Raw genomic sequence first — 26,358 nt, forward strand, 5'->3', positions numbered from 1 at the left:
TGATTGGTTCAAGTGTACGTCATCAGGACATGGGCGGGCTAGAACCGTGTCTATGCGTCACCTCCGCTCTCAGAATGGAGTTTGTTGTTAAATCTTTATAATCCATTTTATACGCAGAGGAGAAAGTTTTCTTTTTTTTGGGAATGACGTCTTAAATGTTATCTGGCTTTGATACATGGGTGTTTTTAATTCATTTACAGGTTTGATTGGTGTATTATACCTAACGAGTTTTTTCTTTCATCAGTAGTGCAGTCAATGCAGTGATTTGAATTATCCTTTCACTAGAACAGCACACAAAAATACCCATTGGTCACCATTTTTTTTATTTGCATTTCTTGCAACCAGAATGCTTTGTGTATAGAAAACAACTTGCTTTGCGTCACAAATTCATTAGGAAGGGTTGGCGGGGGCCAAAAGTATCATTACAAAAAAAAAAAGTGAGAGGATAACTTGTGTGACTAAAGAAAAACTAGTCATCATTTTTCTTGCCCCCGCCCCCAGACCTAAAGTATTCTTTTACTGACATGAACGCACGTACAAAAAAAAAAAAAAAAAAAGTCAGATAAATGCAAATTACCTCAATAAAGGACATCACGTAGCAAAAAAAAATTGAAGAGATGGGTGCGGATTTTAAGCACAGAACAAATTTATCTCATTTGCTAGCATATGCTTAACTGTTATTAGGTCTGAACACAAAACTGGCAACCGTTTTGCACGGGTCCGTAGCTCCTCCCCCTTGCGGTGTGAGGGTGAACCCTTGGCCCGTTTGAACTCTGACAACCATAAAAAAATAACACGTGAGAACTGAACAGTTTTGGGTTTAGCTAAACGAGTAGCTCCCATCGTTGAATCCACAAAACGGCCGTCTACGACGGGGCGTTCAGTCTGTCCCGCCCCGCCCGTTTCGCCGCGGCTGGTGTGCTTCGGCACGGATCGAGGAGGTCACACGGTGAGCTTACAGTGGCATAGTTCTTTGTACATTTGCCTTCGCAGGCGAGGCATGTCCTGCTGGCCGAAGCTGAACGGCTGGCCCAAGGACAGACACTTGCAGTACTGGAGAAAGAAAAGAAACAATCAAGCCTCCGAACGCTAGGTGGCGCCAATTCTCCTTCAATAAAGTCAGATGGTGCAAGTCTTCAACCCCTAGCAAAAAGTATGGAATCACCAGTCTCCGACGAGCACTCGCTCAGACATTTTATTATGTCGGACCATCTCAGATAAAAAGCTTGAAAAAATAATAAACTACTTCAAAAGTGCAACTGTTTAGCATTCAGAAACACTAAAAAAATAAAAAACATTGGGGTGGTCAGTAAATGTTACTTTTATAGAGCAAGTGCAGGGAAATAAATATAGAATCACTCCATTCTGAGGAAAAATATATGGAATCATGAGAAACAAACAAAGAAATAACAATCAAAACACATTTTTAGTATTTAGTTGCACCACTTCTGGCTTTTATGACAGCTTGCAGTCTCTGAGGCATGGACTTGATGAGTATTCTTCATCAATTTGGTGCCGACTCTCTTTGATTACAGTTGCCAGATCACCCTTGCATGTTAGAACCTTGCTGTGGACCATTTTTTTCAATTTCCACCACAGGTTTTCAATAGGGTTGAAATCTGGGCTATTTGCAGGCCATTACATTGAGTGAATGAGTCTTTCTCCAAGGAATGCTTTAACAGTTTTAACTCTGTGGCATGATGCATTGTCATCTTGGAAGATGATTTCATTATCCCCAAAAATATTTTCAATTGAAGGGATAAGAAAGCTGTCTAAAATTTCAATGTAAACTTGTGCATTTATTTACAGCCATCTCCCCAGTGACTTTGCCTGACATGCAGTCCCATATCATCAAGAACTGAGGGAATTTTGACGTTTTATTCGGGCAAACATCTTTGTAAATCTCACTGGAACGGCACCAAACAAAAGTTCCGGCATCATCACCTTGTCCAATGCAGATTCTTAACTCATCACTGAAAATAACCTCCATCCAGTCATTCACAGTCCATGATTGCCTCTCCTTAGCCCATTGCAGTCTTGTTCTTTTCTGGTAAGGTGCCAATGATGGTTCCCTTTTAGCTTTCCTGTATGAAAATCCAGCTTCCTCCCATTTCTTCTTCATTTTTCTTGTTGTATGTCTTCTGTTTTCAAGACATATGGCCTTTAGTTGTTTGTCATGACATTTGGATGTCTTCCTCGGTCTACCAGTACGCTCAACTTTAACAACCTTGCCCTGCTGTTTGTACTTCGTCCAGATTTTTGATACAGCTGACTGAACAGCCCACATCTTTGGCAACCATACGTGTAGCGTTACCTTCTTCAAGAAGTTTGATAATCCTCTCCTTGGTCTCAAGAGACATCTCTCTTGTTGGAGCCATGATTTTTGTGAATCCATTTGGTCCAGCAGCCCTCCAAGGTGTGATAACTGCCCTGTTTTTAACTGCTGACTGACGAGCAGATCTAATCTGAGGCAGGGGCCCAATTAAGGAAAGGAAATTGACTGGGTGCGTCTGTATTTTCTACTCAAAATCGAGTGTTTCCATATTTTCTTCAGAATGAAGTGATTCTATATAACATTTACTGACCACCACAATGTTTTTTATTCATCTCTTTTAGTGTTTCTGAATTGATTCCCAAAGAGTTGCACTTTTGAACTAATTCATTTATTTTTCAAGCTTTTTATCAGAGTTTATTCTACTTAATAAAATGTCTGAGTGAGTGCTCATCCAAGACTGGCGATCCCATACTTTTTGCTAGGGGTTGTACACGGATCGGATCGCTCTTTACCTGTAAGACAAACGCCCCGCAGTCGCTGTCGTTGTTCTGCCGGCCCACATTCTGAAACATACGACCACTATCTCAGTCAGTCTGTTCACATTCGAAAACCCATCAAGTGTCTCACCATTTTGAAAAAGCCTTTCCAGCCGGTCAAAAAGTCTTTCTGGTCTTTTTTGATGGCTTCTGCTTGCAGATACTTATGAATGTGCTGTGGACAAAAGATGGGAGGTAAGCTAAGCGTGATTATTTCACATCCAAAATGGGTGGTGCCCACCTTGGGGCAGCGCCTGTTAAGGGTTCTCTGGGAGTCAAAGTAGAAGATGGTTTTCCCAGGAATGTCAACGCTGACCAGAGACCAGTGGACTTCCAGGTGGATGGGGATCAACAGCAGATCTTTCTGGAAGATATCCACCTGGCAGGTAGAAATGTGCATTAACAACAATCTGCTTAGGGGATTCCCACACGTTGCTCCCTTACATTTTTCGTCCACCGTTTGACTCCTTCGTAGCCTTTTGTCCTCAGCTTGTCATAGAAAAAGCTGTTGAAAAAGTGAACCTGAAGACAGCACAGAAAAAAGGAGATGACGTTCTGACACTGACGGAAAGATTTGATCGGTCGACGCGCACCTTCTCTGGAACCGAATCCATGACCAGGTCGCCATACATGTTCATAATCTGTAGAAGGCAAAAACCAGGGTTTGTCGGGTGAGACAAAGGTTCAATTTTCCGTCTTTGACCTACCCTAATTTTCTCGTCTGATTATAAGCCGCCACCCCCCAAATTTGACATAAAAACGGCTTTTTGTTCATAGATAAGCCGCACTGGACTTTAAACCCGCAGCTGTCCTCACTGTTAAATGGGATTATGGGATATTTACACCCAAAGATATTAACCGGTAACACTTTATTTGACAGCGGCATCATACGACTGTCATACGACCAAATGAACCACATTCCATGAAGCTTTAAACCAACTGGCTGCAAAGCTTCATTGCTTCAAGAAGCTTGATTTGGCCATAACTGCTCCCTTGAGGTAGACAGTCAACCTCTGCTGCCACCTGCTGTCAACACTGTTGTTGTCCAACATGCCACCTAGCATGCATTGCAGCGCTACAGATGTAGATAACAATCAAAATTCATGTTCTGTGCTAATTATTTCTTCAGTTACTCATCTAATTGTTTCATTAATTGCCAGTTACGGTATTTGGTAACACTTTGACAGTGGCGCCGTAAGACTCATTAGACAATCATAATTATGTCATGACACTAGGTCCGAACGATATTGGAAAAAACTTGTTGCTATTTTTTGGGGTTTGCGATTTATTGCGATTTTTTTAAAAAGAAATTTTCACTGGATGACTTGAATAGGTGTTTGGAAAGACTTTGGATGATTCACTGTGACCACATTGTACAGTGATCCCTTGTTTTTCGCGGTTAGCTGGGATGAGAACCTGCCGCGATAAGTGAAAAATCGCAAAGTAGCGCCCACCCCCCCTCCCAATTTTTTTTTGGGGTGTTTTCAATATATTCATGCAGATTTAGCATTGGAAAGAGATACATATAAGACATGTTTTTTCACTTTTGACAAGGGCTGTCAAAATTATCGCGGTAGTTAATTTTTTTAAATTAATCACGTTAAAATATTTGACACATTTAACGCACATGCCCCGCTCAATCACATTAAAATGACAGCACTGTGTTATGTTGACTTGTTACTTGTGTTTTTTTGGTGTTTTGTCGCCCTCTGCTGGCGCTTGGATGCGACTGATTTTATGGGTTTCAGCACCATGAGCACTGTGGAATTATTGACAACAATGGCGAGCTATTAGTTTATTTTTTGATTGAAAATTTTAAATTTTATTAAAACGAAAACATTAAGAGGGGTTTTAATATAAAATTTCTATAACTTATACATTTATCTTTTAAGAACTACCCGTCTTTCTATCCATGGATCGCTTTAACAGAATGTTAATAATGTTAATGCCATCTTGTTGATTTAAACAAATACAGTACTTATGTACAGTATGTTGAATGTATAAACCCGTCTTGTGTCTTTCCATTCCAACAATAATTTACAGGAAAAATATGGCATATTTTATAGCTGGTTTGAATTGGGATTAATTACGATTAATTAATTTTTAAGCTGTGATTTACTCGATTAAAAATTTTAATCGTTTGACAGTCCTACTTTTCACATGTGACATGTAGAAATTACAATCTCCTCAAGATCACTTCTAGCGTTTATTACCACGACATGTCCGGCTGCCTCCAACGTCTCGACACACACACACACACACACACACACACATTCATTCCAGTGCACGCTTCCTCGCGCAGCAACTATTTAACCCGTTAACACCTAAGCCTATTTTGGCCGAATTTGCATGCATTTGATGTTGCCTTTATATTTCAAAGAAAAAATTGTTCACAATGGCCAAGTTGGGTCCTTTTTCAGGACACCTTGAGCTTCATGTCCAAACTGTTGTTTTCTTCACTGACCAATTTTAATCCACATTTTGGACCCAAAAAGACAAAAAAATCCGAAAATATTTTTTCAAAATTTGTAATGTTGGTGTCCCATTGACAACCAAACATGCTCGACCAACCGTTTTGAAGCTTGATAATATTTATTCAACTTGTTATGATAAACATTTAATAGAAAAAAATAAAATTGAATAGTTTTATGTTTGACTATTCAACACAAACAGCGGGTATGGTCATCGGCATTTTTGGCCTTTACACATACTATGGTCAAAACAGGTTATATACAGTGCAAAATAGTGAGAAAAAAATTATATATATCATCTAACACAAAAAGGGTTTGGAGGATATCTCTTTGTGAAGTTAGGTATTATACCCATCACCTTATCTAAAGTATACGCACATGCAATCAAGCTTTTCGAACAGACATCTATATAAAAATTGAAAAGATTCATAGTGAAGAAAAAATATATATAACATTGGAAAAAAAGTATTTTCAAAAATATTGACAAGTAGTTCAGTTCAATTCAATTTTTTCAGGCATGCGACTCGATAGTTTTTTTTTTTTTGCGCACTCAATAAAGTTTGTTTTTGAACAGGTCACTGAGCTGCGTCACATAGAACGTCACACAGCCTACTCTTCTGCCGTTTGAGCGCTGCTGTCACTTCTACTCGCCGAGACGCCGACTAATCCGAGGAAAACGACAAATACAGCTCATCCTATTCCTTGAGTTGATAAAAAAATGCATTAGCTTGCGCTAAATTTAGTTTTCGATTCATTCTGCACGTTTCAAAGTCGCTCGCGCAATCCAACCGGTGTTCACGCCTCCTTTTCCTTAGTTGGCGCCTAGCTCGGTAATTTATTAAAAATGTTCACATTCGGTTCGTCCTTCTTGACATCACAACGGATCTTGGGATATGTAATCTTTTGTGCTGCTTTCGGTTTTGAAAAAGGACAAGAAATGATGGAAATATGGAGATAGATCCATGGTACATGCATGCATGTTTTAATGCATATTTATGAGTGCAATAAAACTATAAAACTCAAATGACATTATCTCCCGTTTTTCTTGGTCGATTGACTTCAAATAAAAATTGGTGTGGACATCAACTTCCGCACTTTCAAATGAAACCAACCAGCGGCACGTGGGTGACGTAATTACAGCGTGACGAAGCTTCAAAGACGACATGCGTAAACGCGTCGCTCCCGACACGTTCGGTGTTAAAGGGTTAACAAGTCAAACGATGATTGACGACGTACAAGGCGCATTTGAAGTCGGTGTCTCTAGCAAGATCAAAGACAACCATCTGTCAACATTGTTAACGTTAATAAGCGAGTGCCAGTCACTAAGGAACAAAGAGCTGGCAGAGGGAGGGATGGAGGCTGTGCGAGCGCATGAAGTTTGTGGGATTAAAAAAAAAAAAATGATCACACGCCCTGGCGATGGGACTATTCCGCATGCGCACATCACGATGGCGATGTTTAAACAATATATCGTTCAGGCTTTCATGACACCGTCATGAACATTAATGAATCCTTATAACAGATGTCATTTAGGCTAGGTTCATACTACAGGTCTTAATGCACAAATCAGATTTTTTGTCATATCTCTTTTTTTGGCGTGCCCGTTCAGACTGCCTTTGTCCATTGAGACCATTCAAGTATTACGCATGCGCGCTAATTCACAGTCCGACACGCGCTGAGCAAGACAACCCGCATGCGCAGAAGCATCAAAACAAATGACCACACATGCTGTCATCTGTAATTCCAGGGATATCATATTTTGCTTTTTAAAAAGAGGACACAAATAACAGACATAAATAACCCAAATTTAGGCTTATATTCAAAGTATATGGATCGATAGCATGCACGCACTGTCCGTGCATGTCACACGCACATACGGGCAGTTTGCCCCTACTCTCGGCCGTGTATGCAATGGTGAAATATTGCTTATATGGAGCAGACAGACAACTGATCATTCTCAGGCTTATCCTCAACCCATTTTTATTTTTTTATGACTGTTGTCAAGTCCGACCCTTTCTTAAAAGCCGTATTCAAGGCAAGCTAGGCGCTAATGACGCACAGCTGCACCGCTACCGTAGCGTCTCTCTCGCTTTTTGTTGACGTAATTGCTGCATGAATTCCGATTTGAGAGACTGGACAGTACAGACCGCCGCGACAGTCTGGAAAAATATGGCCCAGATCGGATTTGAACCACATACGAAAGTGACCCAGATCGGATTTGAAATGGTCCAGTTCTATGCGACTTGTCACGTTCAGACAGTCAAGTTAATGCCTCACTCGAGTCGGAAAAACACGAAAAAATCGGATTCGTGCATTAAGACCTGTAGTATGAACGTAGCCTAAGTGTTCTCCGGCAAATTATCTTCACTTTTGAATGGATGTAAAAGATCCTGGACATAAATGGAGTTAGTGACATAATTTGCCGGATGACAATGACATCTGTCATAAGCATTCAGTAACATCCCCTTGGTAGTTTGTTATAATTATGACGGTCTTTTGACAGTCTTATGCCGCCGCTGTGAAATAAAGTGTTACCTATTAACTCCAAAACAGGATTCAAAATGAAGAAAAAAAAAGTAGCGGCTTATAATCTGAAAATTACGGTACCTGGTCGTTGAGCCAGTTCTGTCCATAAAGAGTGCCGAGGTCATCCATTGTAAGAACGTGCCGTTTGTAGTTGACTCGGAAGGTTTTGGCCAGAGCCGATCCCGAGGAACGCTGGAAGGACTGGATCAAGTGTTGGACCATGGCTTTCCTGAAAAGAAATTGGTTGAGAAAGTCTGACAATGACACGCTTACCGCGGGCGTCTACCTGTGCCCCTGCGAAAAGTTCTCGCTGAAGATGTCCTGAAGCCTCTCCGTGACATCTTCCGTGTGAATCGGGATCAAACTGCCGTATTTCTGCAGGCATTCTTCCAGAATTGCTAACCGATGAAGACGTCAAAGTTTCAGAACGTGGTTTGCCGCGACCGGGTGAAAGGGGCTCCCGATACGGACCTGTTACGCAGCTCACGTGCTCCTCGGAAAGCGCCGGCTCGGCCCGTTTGTCTTCTGCTTCCCGTCGGCCTCGGTCCCCGGGCCTGTTCGGAGAGTAGCCGCTCCTTTGTTTTTCTGGACCAAATAGATAGCAAGAGAAGCAATTCTAGTCATGCTATTTCAACTAGAGATTAATATTTTTATTTCATTCTCAGGGCACTGACTGGATTTAAACTGGACTTTTCCAGTTACCCTCCCAAGACCATTGCAAAAGTCCTGTTCAGACCCATTAAATACCCTGAGAATTTCCACCAGCGGCATTTTCAGAGACGGAAGGAATCTGTGCCGTACCAGACGCAGGGAATCCGTCATCGTCGCTGTTCTCGTCGTCAGAGTACGCCGAACGACGATAGTGTTTCATCTTGGTCTTGTTGTTGTAACAATTGTAGTTGGTTGCTTTCAGGCTCCAACGCAGATGAAGGAAGGAGACCCGTTGGGCTCGTTGCCTCCATCGCTTCCACTGCAGGCTGAGCATATAGCCCGGGGTGCCGCGGAACGGCCGCCGTTGCCAGGAGCGCCGCACAGCCCGGAACCTGTGCGGGTGGGGCGTCAATGTCTGCCGGCCCGTTCCGGACAGTGATACTTCCCCATCGTCCTCTTCCTCTTCTTCTACCATCGTCACGTCCTCGACATTCTCCGTCATGCCGAAGTGTTTGTAATGCTGAGCGGCGATGTCCGCCACGGTCCAATCCGTCACAGCCCCCGACTCTTCATCCTCCTCCTCGTCTTCTTCGTTCTCCTCCTCCTCCTCCTCATCGTCATCATTTTCCTCCCAGCAGCCACCTTCAAACTCGTCGGCGAACTCTGCGTTGATGTGGTCCAACCCCTCTTCTTCCGCCTCGTCCTCGCCGCTCCACACCCGCTCTTTCTGACCCAAGCGCAGGTGCATGGGGCTAGGGATGCTATGGTCAGAACCCGGGACAATCAGGTGCTCCCCGGGAATCCCGCCTTTGGAGAAACAGAAAAAACTTTTTAGCTACACTACTGTTCAAAAGTTTGCCGTCACTATGAAATTTCCTCCTTTTTGAAAGAAAAGCACATGTATTTTCAATGGAAATAACAATCAGAAAAACACTATACATTATTAATGTGGTAATTGACTATTATAGCTGGAAACATTCAGTTTTAATGCAATATCTACGTAGTTTTGTAAAGAGGCCCATTTACAGGAAACATCACTCAAGTGTTCTAATGGTACATTGTGCTTGCTAGTTGCCTTAGAAGGCTAATAGACAGGGGTGCACATAAGTGGTCCGCATGCGCGCATGCGTACTGGACGTAGACAAATGCGCTGGCCCTCAACGGCTTCAATACGCTTTTGCGTACCGATGGTTGACCACTGTATTTGCGGCGGACACGAGAAAATCTATTCCCAAAATGTCAAAGAGGCAGGTCCCACTGAATAATTATTTCCGTGTTCCCCCACACCCGTCAAAAGACAGACAGACGACCAGTGTTGTTAATAACGGCGTTAGAATATAATGGCGTTACTAACGCCGTTATTTTTTTCAGTAATGAGTAATCTAATTAATTGCTTTTCTTATCGCTACTATGCGTTACTAAGTTGGTTGAATAAAAAAAGTCTGAGAGAAACTGACTCACGGAGACGAGAGAGCAGAGCAGGAGTGGGGAAGACGCCGTTGCACCCGCGATGCTAGGTGGCTCCAATAATACCTGACTGTAGCCATAGCCGACAAACTACGCCCACATGACACGGTAGATATCATATTATAGAACTAGATGCAATTGACAGACACAGCTGCATTGGCAACATATTTTAATGACTACATGCGCTAGTAAACAGCCGCCATCTTAAAGCAGTAGACCTCTCAGGAAGGCTCTGATGTAGAGATCCTTCATAGCGAACCTAAGTAACTTTTTCTTTTTTTTTTTTTTTTCTTTTTTAAGTCTAAAATGCTCCTAAATCAGCAAAATCTTAACTTAAACCTATCTTTAAATGATGAAACAGTTTTAAAACTTACACATGTTTAAAGTAGACAGAAGGGAACTAATGAAATAACGGGAGCAATTTTAACAACTTTAACGGTTGATTCACACCTTTAAATGACTTCCACACATAGCAAAGGTTACTATCTAGTTATCGCAATACCCTGATGTCTAGTTAAGTGGAGGGTAAAGAATTGGGCTTGGGCCAATTGTCCCCCAAACCCTTTAAACTTCACATTGCGTGACCTGTTTTTTTTTTGGGGGGGGGTTTTGAGAAAAAAAAAAGAAAATTACCACTAGTTACTTTTCCAAGTAACTAATTACTCTTACATTCAGGTAACTGAGTTGCTAACGCAATTACTTTTTGGGAGAAGTACTTTGTAACTGTAATTAATTACTTTTTAAAAGTAAAATTAACAACACTGCAGACGACAGAGACGTCACCGGAGCTACCGGAAAAAAAGGACTTTTGCTGAAAAGTGGCTGCAGGACGTACCATGGCTAGAAGCAAATGATGCTCTCATGGAAATGTGGTGCTAAACTTGCCGTGAGAATCTCAACGTCGCTGATAAGAGCAGCGCAATTTATGTAGGGTCAAAGAATTTCAGCCATCCAAACTTTGAAAATCACGGAAAAAAACAGAGAGCATGATAGCAATTAAGCAAACTATCGATGCCAGACAGGACCCTACTCGCCCTATGGACAAGTGGCGGAATAAAATTAATAAAGAACAGCGCCATGCACTGACAAACGTGTTTTTGCTCACATTTCACAAAGCTAAACATGCACGTTCAATGAGCTCTTAAGAGGTGGACATTCCACTTTTACAAAGGCTTGAAGTTAATGTGGGAGGCAAAAAAAATATGCGTACCCCTGTATACGTCTTTACATTTCACTTCAGAGTAATGGCAATTTTGTTGTGCCAGTTGAGGTTAATCAAGTGTTAATTGTTAATAAAATTAATGTAAGGTAATTGGCTCCAAGTAAAGCTTGTCATAATTTTATCGCATCAGGCGGGTCGGCTCTCAAGCTCAATGAGGACCAAGTCGCATCTCCAGGTCCTCCTCTGAGAACCTGGGCAAAAAAATTATGTGCACCCCTGCTAATAGATGACTAGAAAACCTTGTGCTATTATATTGGCACAGCTCAAAACAGTTTAGGTGGTTAGAGAAGCTGTAAAACTGGTCTTCCTTTGAGCTAGTTGGGTATCTGGAGCATCACCTTTGTGGGTTTGATTAAACTGTCAAAATGGCCAGAAAAAGACAACTTTCTTGTGAAACTCGACAATCTGTTCTAAGAAATGAAGGCTATTCCAGAAGAGAAATTGCCAAGAAATTGAAGATTTCCTATAACGCATTCTGTGTACCACTCCCTTCAGAGAGCAGCACAAACAAGATCTAACCAGAGTATAAAGAGAAGCGGGAGGCCCCGCTGCACAACCAAGCAAGAAGTACATAAGAGTCTAGTTTGAGAAATACAGTGGGGCAAATAAGTATTTAGTCAACCACTAATTGTGCAAGTTCTCCCACTTGAAAATATTAGAGAGGCCGGTAATTGTTAACATGGGTAAACCTCAACCATGAGAGACAGCATGTGGAATAAAAACCCAGAAAATCACATTGTTTGATTTTTAAAGAATGTATTTGCCAATCATGGTGGAAAATAAGTATTAGGTCAATACCAAAAGTTCATCTCAATACTTTGTTATGTACCCTTTGTTGGCAATAACGGAGGTCAAACATTTTCTGTAACTCTTCACAAGCTTTCCAAACACTGTTGCTGGTATTTTGGCCCATTCGTCCATGCAGATCTCCTCTATAGCAGTGATGTTTTGGGGCTGTCGTTGGGCAACACGGACTTTCAACTCCCTCCACAGATGTTCTATGGGGTTGAGAACTGGAGACTGGCTAGGCCACTCCAGGACCTTGAAATGCTTCTTACGAAGCCACTCCTTTGTTGCCCTGGCTGTGTGTTTGGGATCATTGTCATGCTGAAAGACCCGGCCACGTCTTCAATGCCCTTGCAGATGGAAGGAGATTTTCACTCAAAATCTCTCGATACATGGCCCCATTCATTCTTTCCTTTACACAGATCACTCGTCCTGGTCCCTTTGCAGAAAACCAGCCCCAAAGAATGATGTTTCCACCACCACCATGCTTCACAGTGGGTATGGTGTTCTTCGGATGCAATTCAGTATTCTTTCTCCTCCAAACACAAGAACCTGTGTTTCTACCAAAAAGTTCTATTTTGGTTTCATCTGACCATAACACATTCTCCCAGTCTTCTTTGGATCATCCAAATGCTCTCTGGCGAACCGCAGACGAGCCTGGTCGTGTACTTTCTTCAGCAGGGGGACACATCTGGCAGTGCAGGATTTGAGTCCTTGGTGGGGCCTTGTGTTACTGATAGTAGCCTTTGTTACTGTGGTCTCAGCTCTCTGTAGGTCATTCACTCAGTCCCCCCATGTGGTTCTGGGATTTTCGCTCACCGTTCTTGTTATCATTTTGACGCCACGGGGTGAGATCTTGCATGGAGCCCCAGATCAAGGGAGATTATCATTGGTCTTGTATGTCTTCCGTTTTCTAATAATTGCTCCCACAGTTGATTTCTTTACACCAATCGTTTTACCTATTGTAGATTCAGTCTTCCCAGCCTGGTGCAGGTCTACAATTTTGTCTCTGGTGTCCTTCGACAGCTCATTGGTCTTGGCCATAGTGGAGTTTGGAGTGTGACTGACTAAGCTTGTGGACAAGTGTCTTTTATGCGGATAATGAGTTAAAACAGGTGCCATTAATATAGGTAACGAGTGGAGCCTTGTTAAGACCTCGTTAGAAGAAGTTAACCTCTTTGACAGCCAGAAATCTTGTTTGTAGGTGACCAAATACCTATTTTCCACTCTAATTTGCAAAAAAATTCTTTAAAAATCAAACACTGTGATTTTCTGTTTTTTTTCCACATTCTGTCTCTCATGGTTGAGGTTTACCCATTTTCAAGTTGGAGAACTTGCACAATTGGTGGTTGACTAAATACTTATTTGCCCCACTGTATTAGTCTACAGGTTTTCACGACCATATCCCAATGGGAATCAAACAGGTATGACATTTATTAGTTTAAGCAGAGTAAAATAATACATATTCACAGTACAAGAAAGTTGTTTCCGTGTCCATCGATTGGTAAAAAAAAAAAACTTTGTACTAGTGACGTGTGGGCGCTCCCGTCAGGGGAGACATTTCACGCGGGGTGGATATTTTTCGGCACAACAACGGCGCTTCAAAGTGTTCGTTCATAGCCGAAACTTTTGAACGGTAGTGTAACTTCTAGCCATCTAAGCGGCAGTTTACATGGCGACTCTGCGACACGAAAACACAATGAGTTGCGGAATGGCCTCGCGTGCCTATAGTGTCAGCGAAGACAGAAGGCAAAGACACAAATTTCTGAATCCTGCCTCCAAAGTGGAATGATTCGATTCGGAGGGTCGCAGCACATTCGTAGGAATAGAAACCCCCTTCGCTTGGATAAAGTAAGCACTCGCACACGTCACATGGGCGTGCGCAGCGGTGCTATTAAACATTAAAAACAGCAAATGGCGAAACTGCGGCTTTAAATTACTGTTATAATAATATTTTTAAATTCAAATATGTTGAATGTTTCCATTTTTTCTGCGTTTTGGAGCAAAAGAAAATGCCATTGCTTGGAGTGGGCGGGCATGTTTTCTTCCGGGCTGAGCAACTTTGAATCATTCGCTGTCGCCTTGTAAATCTGCACTGCCCCCTAGGGCCTGGCATGAATACATCGTTTTCATGCGGAATTGCGACATTGCTCGAATGGAGACGAAACCGTATTAATGCACATTTGAAATTTTTGGTATTCTCGGAGAGTCCCTATGTGAACGGCCCCTACGAAAAAACAAAAAATTACCTCCACCGGTGTCTTCCTGGCCCACAGCAGTCAGACCCAGATCTCCCTGCCAGCGGTTCTGGGTCAGGCTACCCCCACTGTCTCGCATTATCCACGGACAACCCGCAACCTGCGCCAGCGCGTCACCTAAGAAAAAACACAACATGACGCTCACAAAGAGTTTCAAATTTTCCACAAGAATAAAGTCTGTTAGCTCTAGTGCTGCAACAATTAATCGATTAAATCGAGTATTCAATTGGAAAAAAATATTCGTATTAAATTTTGCTGCTCCGAATATTCATTTAATTAAAGTGGTGTTGTAATGGTTTATTTTGAAAGTGTTTGCATCTAGTTTTATTGATTAGGGTGGACACACTGCTCTCTGGTCTGCATCATTTCACATGGCTGAATCCAACTGCTCCCTGTCAAGACCAACGTAAGCTAAGTTTTTGTTTGACCGAATGTTTTTTAATGTATTCATAATTTAGTTTATAGGTATATTTAGCCATTTTTTGTGGGAATATGTGTCTAAACCAATTGTTAGGAGTAGTGCTGCAACGATTAATCGGTTAACGAGTATTCGATTAGAAAAAAATATTCAAATTAAATTTTGTTGCCTCGAGTATTCGTTTAATTAAAGTTGCGTTGTAATGTTTTATTTTGAACGTGTTTCGCTTTCATTTATTGATTAGGGTGGATACATTGCCCTCTGGTCTGTCTTATTTCACATGGCTGAATCCAACTGCTCCCTGTTAAGACCAACGTAAGTTTAGTTTTTCTTTGGGCTAATGTTTTTTAATGCATTCATAATTTAGTTTATATGTATATTTAGCCGTTTTTTTGTGGTAATGAGTGAACCATTTGTTAAAAGCATCGGGGAAAAAAACGTTAGCATTATTATAGCATTTAAGCTAGCGGACTTTTGCCATGTAAGTTAGCCAATTGTTCTTTTGTTGTACATAGATCCTCATTTATTTATTTTTAATACAGTTTGAGGCTCAGCTCAGGTATATTGATTTTTCATATTCCTTTTCCGATTGCTCGATTATTCGAACTAGTTCATCGATTAATCGACTACCAAAATAATCGATAGCTGCAGCCCTAATGAGATCTAAAAGTTTTTTTGAGTGAAAGCAGTAAATTAGACTTTTTTTTTATTCTAGTCACATCTGAGATACAATTGTTGGCTGTTTTCAACAATGTACATCGACAATAAAGACATTGATTGACTGAAAACGGTTCAAAAATAGAAATGTCTTTTTCTTCTATGTAAATTTATAATTGCTCTCTACCTAAAAAAATTTTGCTTTATCAGATTACTCGATTAATCGATAGAATTTTCAGTCGGTTACTCGATTACTAAAACATTCGATAGCTGCAGCCCTAGTTAGGAGCATTGTAAAAAAAAAAAAACATTAACATTTTACAGCATTTAAGCTAGCGAACTTTTGCTATTTAAGTTAGCCAATTGTTCTTTTGTTGGACTTAGATCGTCATCGATGTATTTTTTTATACCGTTTGAGGCTCGGGGCTCACGTATTTTAATTTTTCATGTTCCTTCTCCGATTACTCGATTATTCGAACTAACTAGTTCATCGATTAATCGACTACTAAAATAATCGATAGCTGCAGCCCTAGTTAGCTCGTTGGCTGCCATTAATGTACGTCCAAAATGACTAGCGACGTTATGGCACTCAAGCATTAGAGTTCAAAGAGAGTTGAAATGAAACGGACGTCCATCGTTGTCAATGGCAGGCAATGAGTTAAATACACACATTTGTTGTATTTACAAAAAATATATATAAATATTCTCATAGTTTATGAGGAAGACAAGTTTTTTTGACGGATTGTCAACGACAGTGCAAAAAAAAAAAAAAAAAATTCCAGTTAGAAATTGCTTATTTTTCCTCTAATACTGCAATTGTATCGTAAATTATCGTACATTGATTTCCCGCCGCGTGTATTATTAATTGTTGTGTCGCCATATTGTAAGATAACGTGTATATACGCCATATATTTGTGCTTTAATTAAGAGACAATAAAGGAACACTTGGGGATTCGTTAGCATGCTAAAGATAGCCAATAGCAATTTCGGTGTTTGTCATTTTTTAGGTCAATAACGAAAACCACACAATACGTCAGTAACGCCTAATAAAAACAAAGCAGAAATATCAAAGAGGGCTATTTTATTTTAAGCCGGCGTGGCCATGTTGTCGTTAGCAACGCTAGCTAGGCTAGCTACTTAGCATCATTTTCGAGTGTGGAAGTCGCAACGTCACGTAACCTACACGAGACGTTACGACGCATTCAAGGCACCTCTTACCGTTTAGTTACCGATGTTGTGTAAAAGTAAGTCCAGGGGTTACCGAAGCGTGTCTTAACGACCTCTTTTTTTTGCTCGCCAAAGCCCAGATAAGCTAAGTGCGATGCTACCGCTTCATTGAATGAAGTCAGGTGGGGGGGCTGTCGTGTAGAAAGCCAAATTCCGCCTCCTCTTGTCGCTCAAGTAACTTCAAATGCAGCAAAAACTCGAATCGGACGACTTAAGTGTCTTCATAACGCCACGCAATGTCACGGAAATTGTGTCTTTTGGCTCTCCGAGCTAAAAGATCGGCGCGGTTATCGTCATCATGTCTTCCGAGTCGTCGCACAGCAAAAGCGTCACGCGGCGGACAGTTCCGAGAGGAAACGGGAACACAAAAAGGCCCATTTCAAGGTTTCATTTCTCTCCTCAAAATAAAACCCAGATTGAAGTCATATTATTTTTTTTTCAATAAATAAAGTACACTAGTTGTGCAACTTGCAAGCAATGGCGTTGGGTTGGTCTCAACAATGGTAGGGACGATATATCAGCAAAACGTGCATGTTGATTATGAACCTAATCGGCTAAATAATTAATGCAAAATAAATCTATATTGACTTTCATATGTATTCATGAATGCTTATGACAGGTGTCGTTAAGTGTCATCCAGCAAATAATGTCACGAATTCCCAAGGCTGGCCCAGCCTATACACAGACTATGCAGCTGCTTAGGGCCCCTGACCACTAGGTGGCCCCCAATCTGGCAACCTCATTTTATACGTTGTTAATAGAGCATCGTGAATAATGTGGCGCGCATTGCTGTTTCTCCATGCAAACATCCATTTTTTTGTTTTTTAACCTGTCCTGTTCAGCTGTTTGACATGGAGAATTGAAGTCTGAGTGCCCGGTTGGTCTGAACAGTTTTAATGTTTCACATTGAGAGTATGGCATACTCCCATTGTGATCATTCACATACCTCGTTTATTATGACAAAACAGTGAACAGGAAGGGGTTATGGGAGAACAGAAGAAAAGAAACACAAGGGAAGAAAGAAAAGAAACATAAACAACAAGAAGAAATACATTGCACATCTACACTAACTACTAACATGTTGGTGCTATCGTCAGCTAGATGTATTTCCGGTTGACATCATGTGGGGGGCCTGTTGACCAGGGAAAGAAGGGGACGTTTATAAGCTAAGTGATTGAAAGGGGAAGAGCGTACACAAATCAGCTCTGTTATCTAGAACCCAGTAATCATGTGAATCCCTTGTGAGTGTAAGCCCGTTGGCAACCGACCTTACGCCGCCCCCCCGCCAATCCCGGCACCGGGACCCCCAACCCGAGGGCACCCCATCACATCCAACCGCACGCAAGCCCCACCAAGTGCGCGACACCCACGCAGACGAGCGGAAACGCCACACGGGTGCCAACCCAGGGCCACGGCCCTCACCCAGCCAGCTCGGGGAGGGATGGGGGTTCAGCTCAGCCTATTAGCAAATTCACACAGTTTAATGTTATGCTAACTCTGATGCAAGTCAGAGTTTCAGGAATAAAATTAGTGGTGTGTCCTCCACCTCCACAACATTGATGTCACATTAACTACAGTGGCGGCTGCAGCTGGCTAAAAAAAAAAACTTCTAATATCCCTCCTCTTTGGAGGGGGTGGAGGAGGCAGCATGTTGTGTTTTTGTCAGGGCCGTGAGTGCGTGTGTGTGCGTGTTGTGTCAAGTCATCAGCCAATCAAATGTGCGTTTGAGGATTAAAAAAAAATGTATTGGCACATTCAGCAAGTGAAAATGGTAAATTTAAGTCTGAACATAATGAAATTAATTCACTTAATAATGGTAGGGTCCGTTCTATTGTTACAACATATATAATGCAAATAAGATCGCTTAAAAGTTGGTGGGGACAATTTGAGTATCCTGAAAAAATGCTAGTGTTATGTCCGTGCTGTCCCTATGCAAATTTACGCCCTCGCCTATTATTTTATAGAAGTTGTACACAGCAGAAGCATTTTGAGAAGATATTTATTGGTATAAATCCTTAAACACACAAAAAGGTCTCTCAGTCTATGTACAAAGCATGTAACCGTCGTCAAGGTGACGACTGTCCGTTATGAAATAAAGCCGAACATTTATAAGGTGCAAACAAACAAATGAACAGGTTCACATTTATTGCCATCATGCTAATAGCAAAATTACTAAACATGCGCAGTTATTTTACAAATTAAGTATTAGAGCCACTCTGAAAAGGACAATTTTCCTATCGAAATACTACCAAAACGACTCCCAAATGTTCTATTTTTATTGTTTTTTTTTCCTCAAGGCATAAAGGTAATGTAGGAAAACTCCAAACTTTACATAAAAGCTCAAATGATTTTTCAGAGTGGTTTTAATATTTGGTAAAGAGTGATAAAGAGCCACAAGCGCTACAAATAAAGCAACAGTATCAACATGGAAAGAGAAGAATTTCTTGACACAATAGTATCCCTACAAAACCCCTAAAGGGACATCGACAGAAATAAAATAAATCTAAACCAAACTACTTGGTGTTCACCAGATAGTATGTGGTGCACGCGAGAAATAATCTGGTGCGCACCAGATAGTATGTGGTGTGCACTAGAAACGATCTGGTGCATACTAGAAACTATCTAGTGCACACGAGAAATAATCTGGTGCGCACTATAATGTGGTGTGCACTAGAAACTATCTGGTGCGCACTAGAAAAGTATCTGGTGCACACCAGCTAGTATGTGGTGTGCACTAGAAATAATCTGGTGCGCACTACAAAAGTATCTGGTGCACACCAGATAGTATGTGGTGTGCACTCAAAACTATCTGGTGCACACGATAAATAATCTGGTGTACACTATGTGGTGTGCACTCAAAACTATCTGGTGCACACGAGAAATAATCTGGTGCACACGAGAAATAATCTGGTGCACACTAGAAAAGTATCTGGTGCACACCAGATAGTATGTGGTGTGCACTCAAAACTATCTGGTGCACACGATAAATAATCTGGTGTACACTATGTGGTGTGCACTCAAAACTATCTGGTGCACACGAGAAATAATCTGGTGCACACGAGAAATAATCTGGTGCGCACTAGAAAAGTATCTGGTGCGCATGAAATAGTACGTTAAGTGCACTACAAACTATCTAGTGCACACGAGAAATAATCTGGTGCGCAGTAGAAATGTATTTGGTGCGCACCAGATAATATGTGGTGTGCACAAGAAACTATCTGGTGCACACGCGAAATAATCTGATGCGCACTAGAAAAGTATCTGGTTCGCACCAGATAGTATGTGGTGTGCACTAGAAACTATCTGGTGCACACGCGAAATAATCTCATGCGCACTAGAAATGTATCTGGTGCGCACTACAAACTATCTGGTGCGCACTAGAAAAGTATCTGGTGCGCACCAGATTATGTGATGTGCACTAAAAAAGTAGTACTGATACTGAAAAGTATCAGGTGCGCAGTAAAATCTATTTGGTGCACACGCAAAATAATCTGGCGCGCACTAGAAAAGTACATGGTGCGCACCAGCTAGTATGTGGTGTGCACTATAAATAATCTGGTGCGCACCACAAAAGTATTTGGTGCACACCAGATAGTATGTGGTGTGCACTCAAAACTATCTGGTGCACACGATAAATAATCTGGTGCACACGATAAATAATCCGGTGCGCAGTAGAAAAGTATCTGGTGCGCACCAGATAGTACATTGTGTGCACTAGAAACTAGTGCACACGAGAAATAATCTGGTGCACACTAGAAAACTATCTGGTGCACACAAGAAATAATCTGGTGTGCACTAGAAAAGTATCTGGTGCGCACCAGATAGTATGCCGTGTGCACTAGAAACTATCTGGTGCACACGCCAAATGTGATGCGCACTAGAAATGTATCTGGTGCGCACTAGAAACTATCTGGTGCACACTAGAAAAGTATCGGGTACGCACCAGATTATGTGATGTGCACTAGAAACTATCTGAAAAGTATGTGGTGTGCACTAAAAATTATCTGGTGCACACGCAAAATAATCTGGCGCGCACTAGAAAACTATCTGGTGCGCATCAAATAGTATATGGTGTGCACTAGAAATAATCTGGTGCGCACTAGAAAAGTATCTGGTGCACACCAGATAGTATGTCGTGTGCACTAGAAACTATCTGGTGCACACGAAAAATAATCTGATGCAGACTAGAAAGTATCTGGTGCGCACCAGATAGTATGTGCTGTGCACTGGAAACCATCTGGTGCGCACTACAAACTATCTGGTGCACACAAGAAATAATCTGGTGCGCACTAGAAAAGTATCTGGTGCGCACCGGATAGTATGTCGTGTGCACTTGAAACTATCTGGTGCGAACCAGATAGTATGTGGTGCGTACTGGAAACTATCTGGTGCACACACAAAATAATCTGGTGCGCACGAGAAAAGTATCTGGTGCGCACCAGATAGTATGTGGTGTGCACTTGAAACTATCTGGCACGAACCAGATAGTATGTGGTGCGTACTGGAAACTATCTGGTGCACACACAAAATAATCTGGTGCGCACGAGAAAAGTATCTGGTGCGCACCAGAAACTATTTGCTGTGCACCAGAAGGTTCCGTTTTATAATTGCGGCATGCTAAAATTGTTAACACAGGACTTAGTTGACCTTTACTTCAATCTTGGACTCAACTATAAAGATACTACTGCATTACCAATAACCAAACGATTACCAATAACCAGTAGTCTTCTTGTGCACACCACTTACTATCTGGTCCGCACCAGATGGTTTAAATTTATTTTATTTCTGTTGATGTCCCTTTAGGGGCTCCGTAGAATCCCAAAATTCAGGTCTGGACCTAAACGGGGTCCAACTTCAGCGTGGAAATACGTTATGTCAGGAAATCTTATTTTTCATCACATGTACTTTAAATACTTGTATATCAACATAAATAGAAGGAAGCTAATTTTTCTTGAAACATTTACAAATAAATATTGGATTTGAATTGAATCTGTTGAGAAGGGCTTTGGAGCGAGGACAAAAAGATCCAGTTATGTAAACTCAGCATGCTCAACAGTAGAAAAGTGTCTGAAAACCAGCATTTCGTTGTATTTTTAGGGGGGGACTAGGAAGGTAAATAGCTTAAAAAGTGTAAGGACAGTTTCAAATAAATACATATCCAATGTCTTGTACAGGAAAGAAGCAAGCGTGAGGTTTATGTTCCACTCTTCTGTTCCCATTCCTGGAAAGCAAACAAACGCAGGTTAAAGAAAACGAACGACTTTAGGATCTTTCCCGAACAGACCTTGGCCTTCCTCAGGACGTGTCCTCGGACCGGGGAAGGTTTGGGGATGCCCTGCTGGCGGCGGAGAAGGGAGGCGCTGTTGACCGGCAGGGAGCAGGACTCGGTGTCGCTGGTGTCGCAGCTGGAGAAGGGCGAAGACCCCTGGACGCGCCGTAAGACCGCCGGCGACTATGTTGCAAGAAAACATCAGGTGTCAAAGTCATACTCCATTTATTACAGAAGGCGGTAATGTAGTGACCTGGACAGGGGCGGATGCGGATTTTGGTTGAATTGTGAGGCCAAGAGTGACCCCTCCGCTCAGAGCCTTCTTTAGGCTGCCTTTGACTTCGGTCAGCTCCAGTTCCAGATTGACTCGCTCTTCTTCCTTCTGTCTGCACTCATCCTCTACCTTCTTCAATCGTTCCGACAGGGAGGCCTGCGATCGCTTGCCTGTTGGAAAGTAACATGTCGTCACCCCATCAGCCAAAAAATTGGCAAACAGCTAGGAAGCCGGCGACAGAGATCGCGGTAGCCTGCCTCTTAATTCACGCACTTCTCACTTTGCACTGTAAATATCTTTCACCCTCGCACCTACATGCTCATTCATGCCTCCGGGGACAATCGGGACGGGGCCATACAGTCCCAGCCTGGCTCCTCCTTGATTTTAATGCATCACACACCAAGGTTGTGGGATGGATGGGACTTGTTGGGAGGAGGTGACATCGCGGTTACCTCCTCACGGTAGGCCCCGCCATTCGCGCAACTTTTTTAACTCAGCACACACATCATACTCCACGGGGGAGCTCCAGCAAAGGGCAGTGGGACGGGCGGCTGGGTAGAAATTCCATGCAGCGGTCCAACTGCCAAGCCGAGCTCTCCTATTTTAATGAATACACTGCACTACCCTCCCCACACAATCCCATCACGATGCTGGGTAATGGCTGCCTGTCGGGGGACCTGGCAGCCACAGTAATAGGGTGGTAAGTGGGTCCTACACTTTTTCTCTATGGCACTGGTCTCAAACTGACTCCTTAAAGGCCAAGTGATCAAGGACCAATCTGATCTCTTACATGTGTAATCAGTTAAACTTTGTCAGGTGCTGCTTGTTTCAACAGAAAATTAATTGGTTAAACTGTTTGCGCGGTATCGGTTGGAACAAAATCCAGGACCCACTTGGCCGTTTGTGGAATTGGTTTGACACCTTTGTTCTATGGCGTGGCTCCTGGGGTGTGGCCTCCCCTCTGCCTAGGCTGCTGGCCACGGGAGTGGGGGTGGGTCAGGGCCCCGGTCGCGCGTTCCCCCGCGGCGGGTCCTCGGAGTTCTCCTGCTTCCGCCTTCCCCTCTCTTTTCTGCCTGGGTATCCGCCCTGTGCTCTGGCGCGGGTCGCTGGCTAGTTGCCAGTGTGTCGGCGGTGTGTTGCCAGCTCCGGCGGGGGGCCCTGCCATGCCCTGGGCTTGGTTGGCCGTTGGGGGTCCCGCGATGTGCCGTGCTGGTTGAGGGGCTGTGGCTGTGGCTCGTGGGCTGGGTGGGCGGGCTTTGGTGGGGTGGGTGTGGGAGTTGGTTGTGTCTCCCCTCTTCCCATCCCTGAGGGCTGGTTGATGAGAACGTGGGTGGCCTGGGGGGACCACCCTGGATATCTGGGAGGTGACGATGGCCCCTTTGCTGGACCGCGGGAGGAGGAATGGGCTACGCCGGAGCGCCCCCCACCTCCTGAGGTTGGCTGGGTGGGGGCCATGGCCCTGGGGTGGCGCCCTCGCTGTATCTCCGCTCATGTGCGTGGCTATCGCATGTTTGATGAGATTCACGCACAGCTGGATGTGATTGGACGCACTCGCGTGGGGGACCTCAGTGCCGGGACTAGCGATGGGGCGGAGTAGGTTCGGTTGCCAACGGACTCACACTCACAAGGGATTCACACGATTACTGGATTCTAGGTCACATGGCTGATTTGTGTACACTCCACCCCTCCCAATCACTTATCTTCTAGACTCCCCCCTCTTTCCCTGGTTAACAGGCCCCCCACATGGTATCAACCGGAAATACATGTAGCTGACGATAGCACCAACATATTTATAGTTAGTACACAGTAGGTGTTCAATGTATTTCTTGTAGTTTTTCTTCTGTTCCCTCATAACCCCTTCTTGTTCGCTGCTTTATCTTAATAAACAAAGTATGTTGAATGAACTCCAATGTGAAACATTAAAACTGTTCAGACCAATCAGACACTCAGACTTTCATTCTCTGTGTCAAACAGCTGAAAATAGAGAAATCGGTCAGCTGCGATACAATGGGTCGACACTGGTTTTGTTATGTCTCACCTGAAGCCGCCTCAATCGCGGCGCGCAGGTCCTTGCGTTCCTTCTTCAGAGCAGACAGATGGTTCCTAATGTCCAGTTTCCTCTTGGTCAGCTCATCATCTTTGGCCTGCAGTCGCTTGGCATCCGCCTCCACGCGGTTTTTCCCGTATTTACATTGCTCTGCATCTGGAAAACCAACCAGATGAAATCCAGATTTCACAGACCTGACGATTGTGACAAAAGCTTGATTTCTTAGCATTTAGCACTACTTACCGGAGTTGTTGCGTTTCAGTGAAGCCGACCCGTTGATGCAACTGACTCCGTTCTTCTTTTGCTGACTTTTTGCATCTGTCTTCTGTTTGGATGCCAACCCATTGCTTGCGCTTCCCTTCTTTCCCTTCAGCTAATTGGTAAAAACACAATTATAATTGCTAAGCACGAGGGACCACGTCAATACGCACGGCACTTTACAGACATTCTGTGGTAGTGTCAAAGTCATTGAGTGAAAAGGTTCAAGTGTGAAAGGGTAGGCTTGTTAATTACGTAGCAAAAAGAACAGAACTAGCAAAACAAGTCATGCCATGTTAGTCACCTGAGTAGCATCTTTGCTTTTAGCATCAGCAGTGAGGAACTTAGAAGAAACTTTAGAAACAGGAGTTTTATAGAGATTCGTAGAGGCGGTCGGCTTGGCCGAAGGCACGTTTTCATAGGAGTTGTCATCCTTTCCGTCGTTGCTGGGTTGCTGCGCAGTAACGCCAAGAGAAGAAGATGCAAGTGTACAGAGTGTGTTAGGAAAGATGTTAGTAGAAGGGGATTAGCTTCTAACAAATGTCCATCATCAAATGTTGCCACTTTGCTCTGACTGCATGTCAAACGCGCCCCGATTCGCTCCCACCTCTCTTGACCAGGTTGGGACGCGACCCACACCGCGCTACATGACGTGCTTAATATCGACAGAGTAGGGACGCTAACCGCTGCGCCATGAAGCTCGAGCCAACGGCACAGCCGCCAGCGTCCCTTCTTGAAGGCATCGGCGGGAAGGTTTTTCACGCACCGCCTCACACATGCGGACCTGCGTGTACCCGTCACACTCACCCCCCGAAAACCTTCACTGCCGATCCGGGTCACGGCACCAATGTAACAGGTTTGAAACACGCTGCACCCCGATGCGATCCGCTCCCACCTCTTTTGACCAGACTGGGACGCGGCCCACGCCGCGCTACATGACGCGCTTAATATCGACAGTGTAGGGACGCTAACCGCTGCGCCATAAAGCTCGAGCCAACGGCACGGCCGCCAGCAGTGACACACGCAGTCAGTAACACTGTACCTTAGCAAATTTCACGCTGCTTAGAAAGAAACTGTAAGTAAGCCTTACCATTCCATTGATAGGTACGTCATGGTAGTGCAGAGCCGTCCCAGTGGGGCAGGCGTAACTACCGCCCTGGTTGTCCAAGTACGGGTTAGGAGAGATGGCGCGCTTACTGGTAAAACTGCGAGAAACATCAAAAGGTCATTTGAGAAATGCGTCCGTCGGCTAGTTTCCCGTCTTACCAGAGGGATTGTTTGGCCAACTGAATGACGTTGGCGGTGGTCTCCACGTCAATGTAGTCGTAATGCAAGGTGGCCGGATCTGCGGTGGAGCCAGTCTCGGCTAGCAGGACCCCCAGCCAGCGACCCATGGCTTCGGAGGAGGATGCCTAAAAAGAAAATAAAAATGAGACCCGACAAATGCGATAATCGTAAAAAGGCCCGGCGAAATGTACCTCCAGCACAGCTACTTCTTGACCGTTGCGCAGCAAGCGGAAGGCAAACGGGTGTTTGTGGTCCAGGCCGGGGCTGACCTCGCAGCCTCGGAGGGGCAGCGAAGCCATGTGGCTCTTCAGGTCGTCTTGGTCCTTGTGCAGCAGCAGCTGGTTGTCTTTCAGACGGCACCAGCGTTCGCGCCAACGGTTATTTGACAGGACGTTCAAGTAGCCTATCGAAGGAAATAGTATCTTTTATCGTATTTACTGTTTGACTGTTTGTATTACTCTAACACACCTAATATACAGTGTATCACAAAAGTGAGTACACCCCTTGCATTTCTGCAGATATTTAAGTAAATCTTTTCATGGGACAACACTGACGAAATGACTCTTCGACACAATGAAAAGTAGTCTGTGTGCAGTTTTTATAATAGAGTGAATTTATTTTCCCCTCAAAATAACTCAAAATATAGCCATTAATATCTAAACCCCTGGCAACAAAAGTGAGTACAACCCATAGAAACTACGTACATCCCTAAATGTCCAAATTGAGTAC

The 26,358-nt window shown here is 43.4% G+C and overlaps 2 protein-coding genes across 4 annotated transcripts in view; both read right to left on the reverse strand.

Moving 5' to 3' along the window:
* Positions 1 to 292: 292 nt before the first annotated feature.
* LOC130928455 (sentrin-specific protease 3-like) lies at positions 293 to 16,830 on the reverse strand. Its single transcript, XM_057855064.1, has 12 exons — positions 16,486 to 16,830; positions 14,184 to 14,309; positions 8,610 to 9,266; positions 8,280 to 8,393; positions 8,095 to 8,206; positions 7,890 to 8,037; positions 3,405 to 3,452; positions 3,256 to 3,333; positions 3,053 to 3,190; positions 2,903 to 2,986; positions 2,788 to 2,838; positions 293 to 1,053 (listed from the first exon to the last, which is right to left on the reverse strand). The coding sequence occupies exons 2-12, from the start codon at positions 14,269 to 14,271 to the stop codon at positions 943 to 945; spliced, it is 1,629 nt and encodes a 542-aa protein (XP_057711047.1). The 5' UTR covers positions 14,272 to 14,309; positions 16,486 to 16,830; the 3' UTR covers positions 293 to 942.
* A 1,649-nt stretch (positions 16,831 to 18,479) lies between these two features.
* afap1 (actin filament associated protein 1) overlaps positions 18,480 to 26,358 on the reverse strand; it is a 28,002-nt gene continuing 20,123 nt past the window's right edge. For 2 of the 3 annotated variants that reach the window (XM_057856379.1, XM_057856378.1), the window contains exons 10-18: positions 25,821 to 26,032; positions 25,609 to 25,754; positions 25,433 to 25,547; positions 24,647 to 24,796; positions 24,328 to 24,457; positions 24,076 to 24,240; positions 22,017 to 22,207; positions 21,779 to 21,946; positions 18,480 to 21,715 (exon numbers count right to left, since the gene is read on the reverse strand). In XM_057856379.1, coding sequence (XP_057712362.1) covers positions 21,689 to 21,715; positions 21,779 to 21,946; positions 22,017 to 22,207; positions 24,076 to 24,240; positions 24,328 to 24,457; positions 24,647 to 24,796; positions 25,433 to 25,547; positions 25,609 to 25,754; positions 25,821 to 26,032 — 1,304 coding nt within the window. In that variant the 3' untranslated portion in view covers positions 18,480 to 21,688. The remainder of the gene's footprint in view (positions 21,716 to 21,778; positions 21,947 to 22,016; positions 22,208 to 24,075; positions 24,241 to 24,327; positions 24,458 to 24,646; positions 24,797 to 25,432; positions 25,548 to 25,608; positions 25,755 to 25,820; positions 26,033 to 26,358) is intronic. The other variant, XM_057856380.1, reaches the window with a different exon arrangement.

This window comes from Corythoichthys intestinalis, chromosome 13 (genome assembly GCF_030265065.1).
Source record: "Corythoichthys intestinalis isolate RoL2023-P3 chromosome 13, ASM3026506v1, whole genome shotgun sequence".
NCBI lineage: Eukaryota > Metazoa > Chordata > Actinopteri > Syngnathiformes > Syngnathidae > Corythoichthys > Corythoichthys intestinalis.

Excerpts from the sequence above, each read along its gene's own strand:
- LOC130928455 (XM_057855064.1), bottom strand. The coding sequence starts at position 14,271 with ATGCGAGACAGTGGGGGTAGCCTGACCCAGAACCGCTGGCAGGGAGAT. Across the intron at positions 3,191-3,255 it reads TCAAACGGTGGACGAAAAAT|GTGGATATCTTCCAGAAAGA; the intron begins GTAAGGGAGCAA and ends TCTACCTGCCAG. Across the intron at positions 2,839-2,902 it reads GGAAAGGCTTTTTCAAAATG|AATGTGGGCCGGCAGAACAA; the intron begins GTGAGACACTTG and ends CGTATGTTTCAG.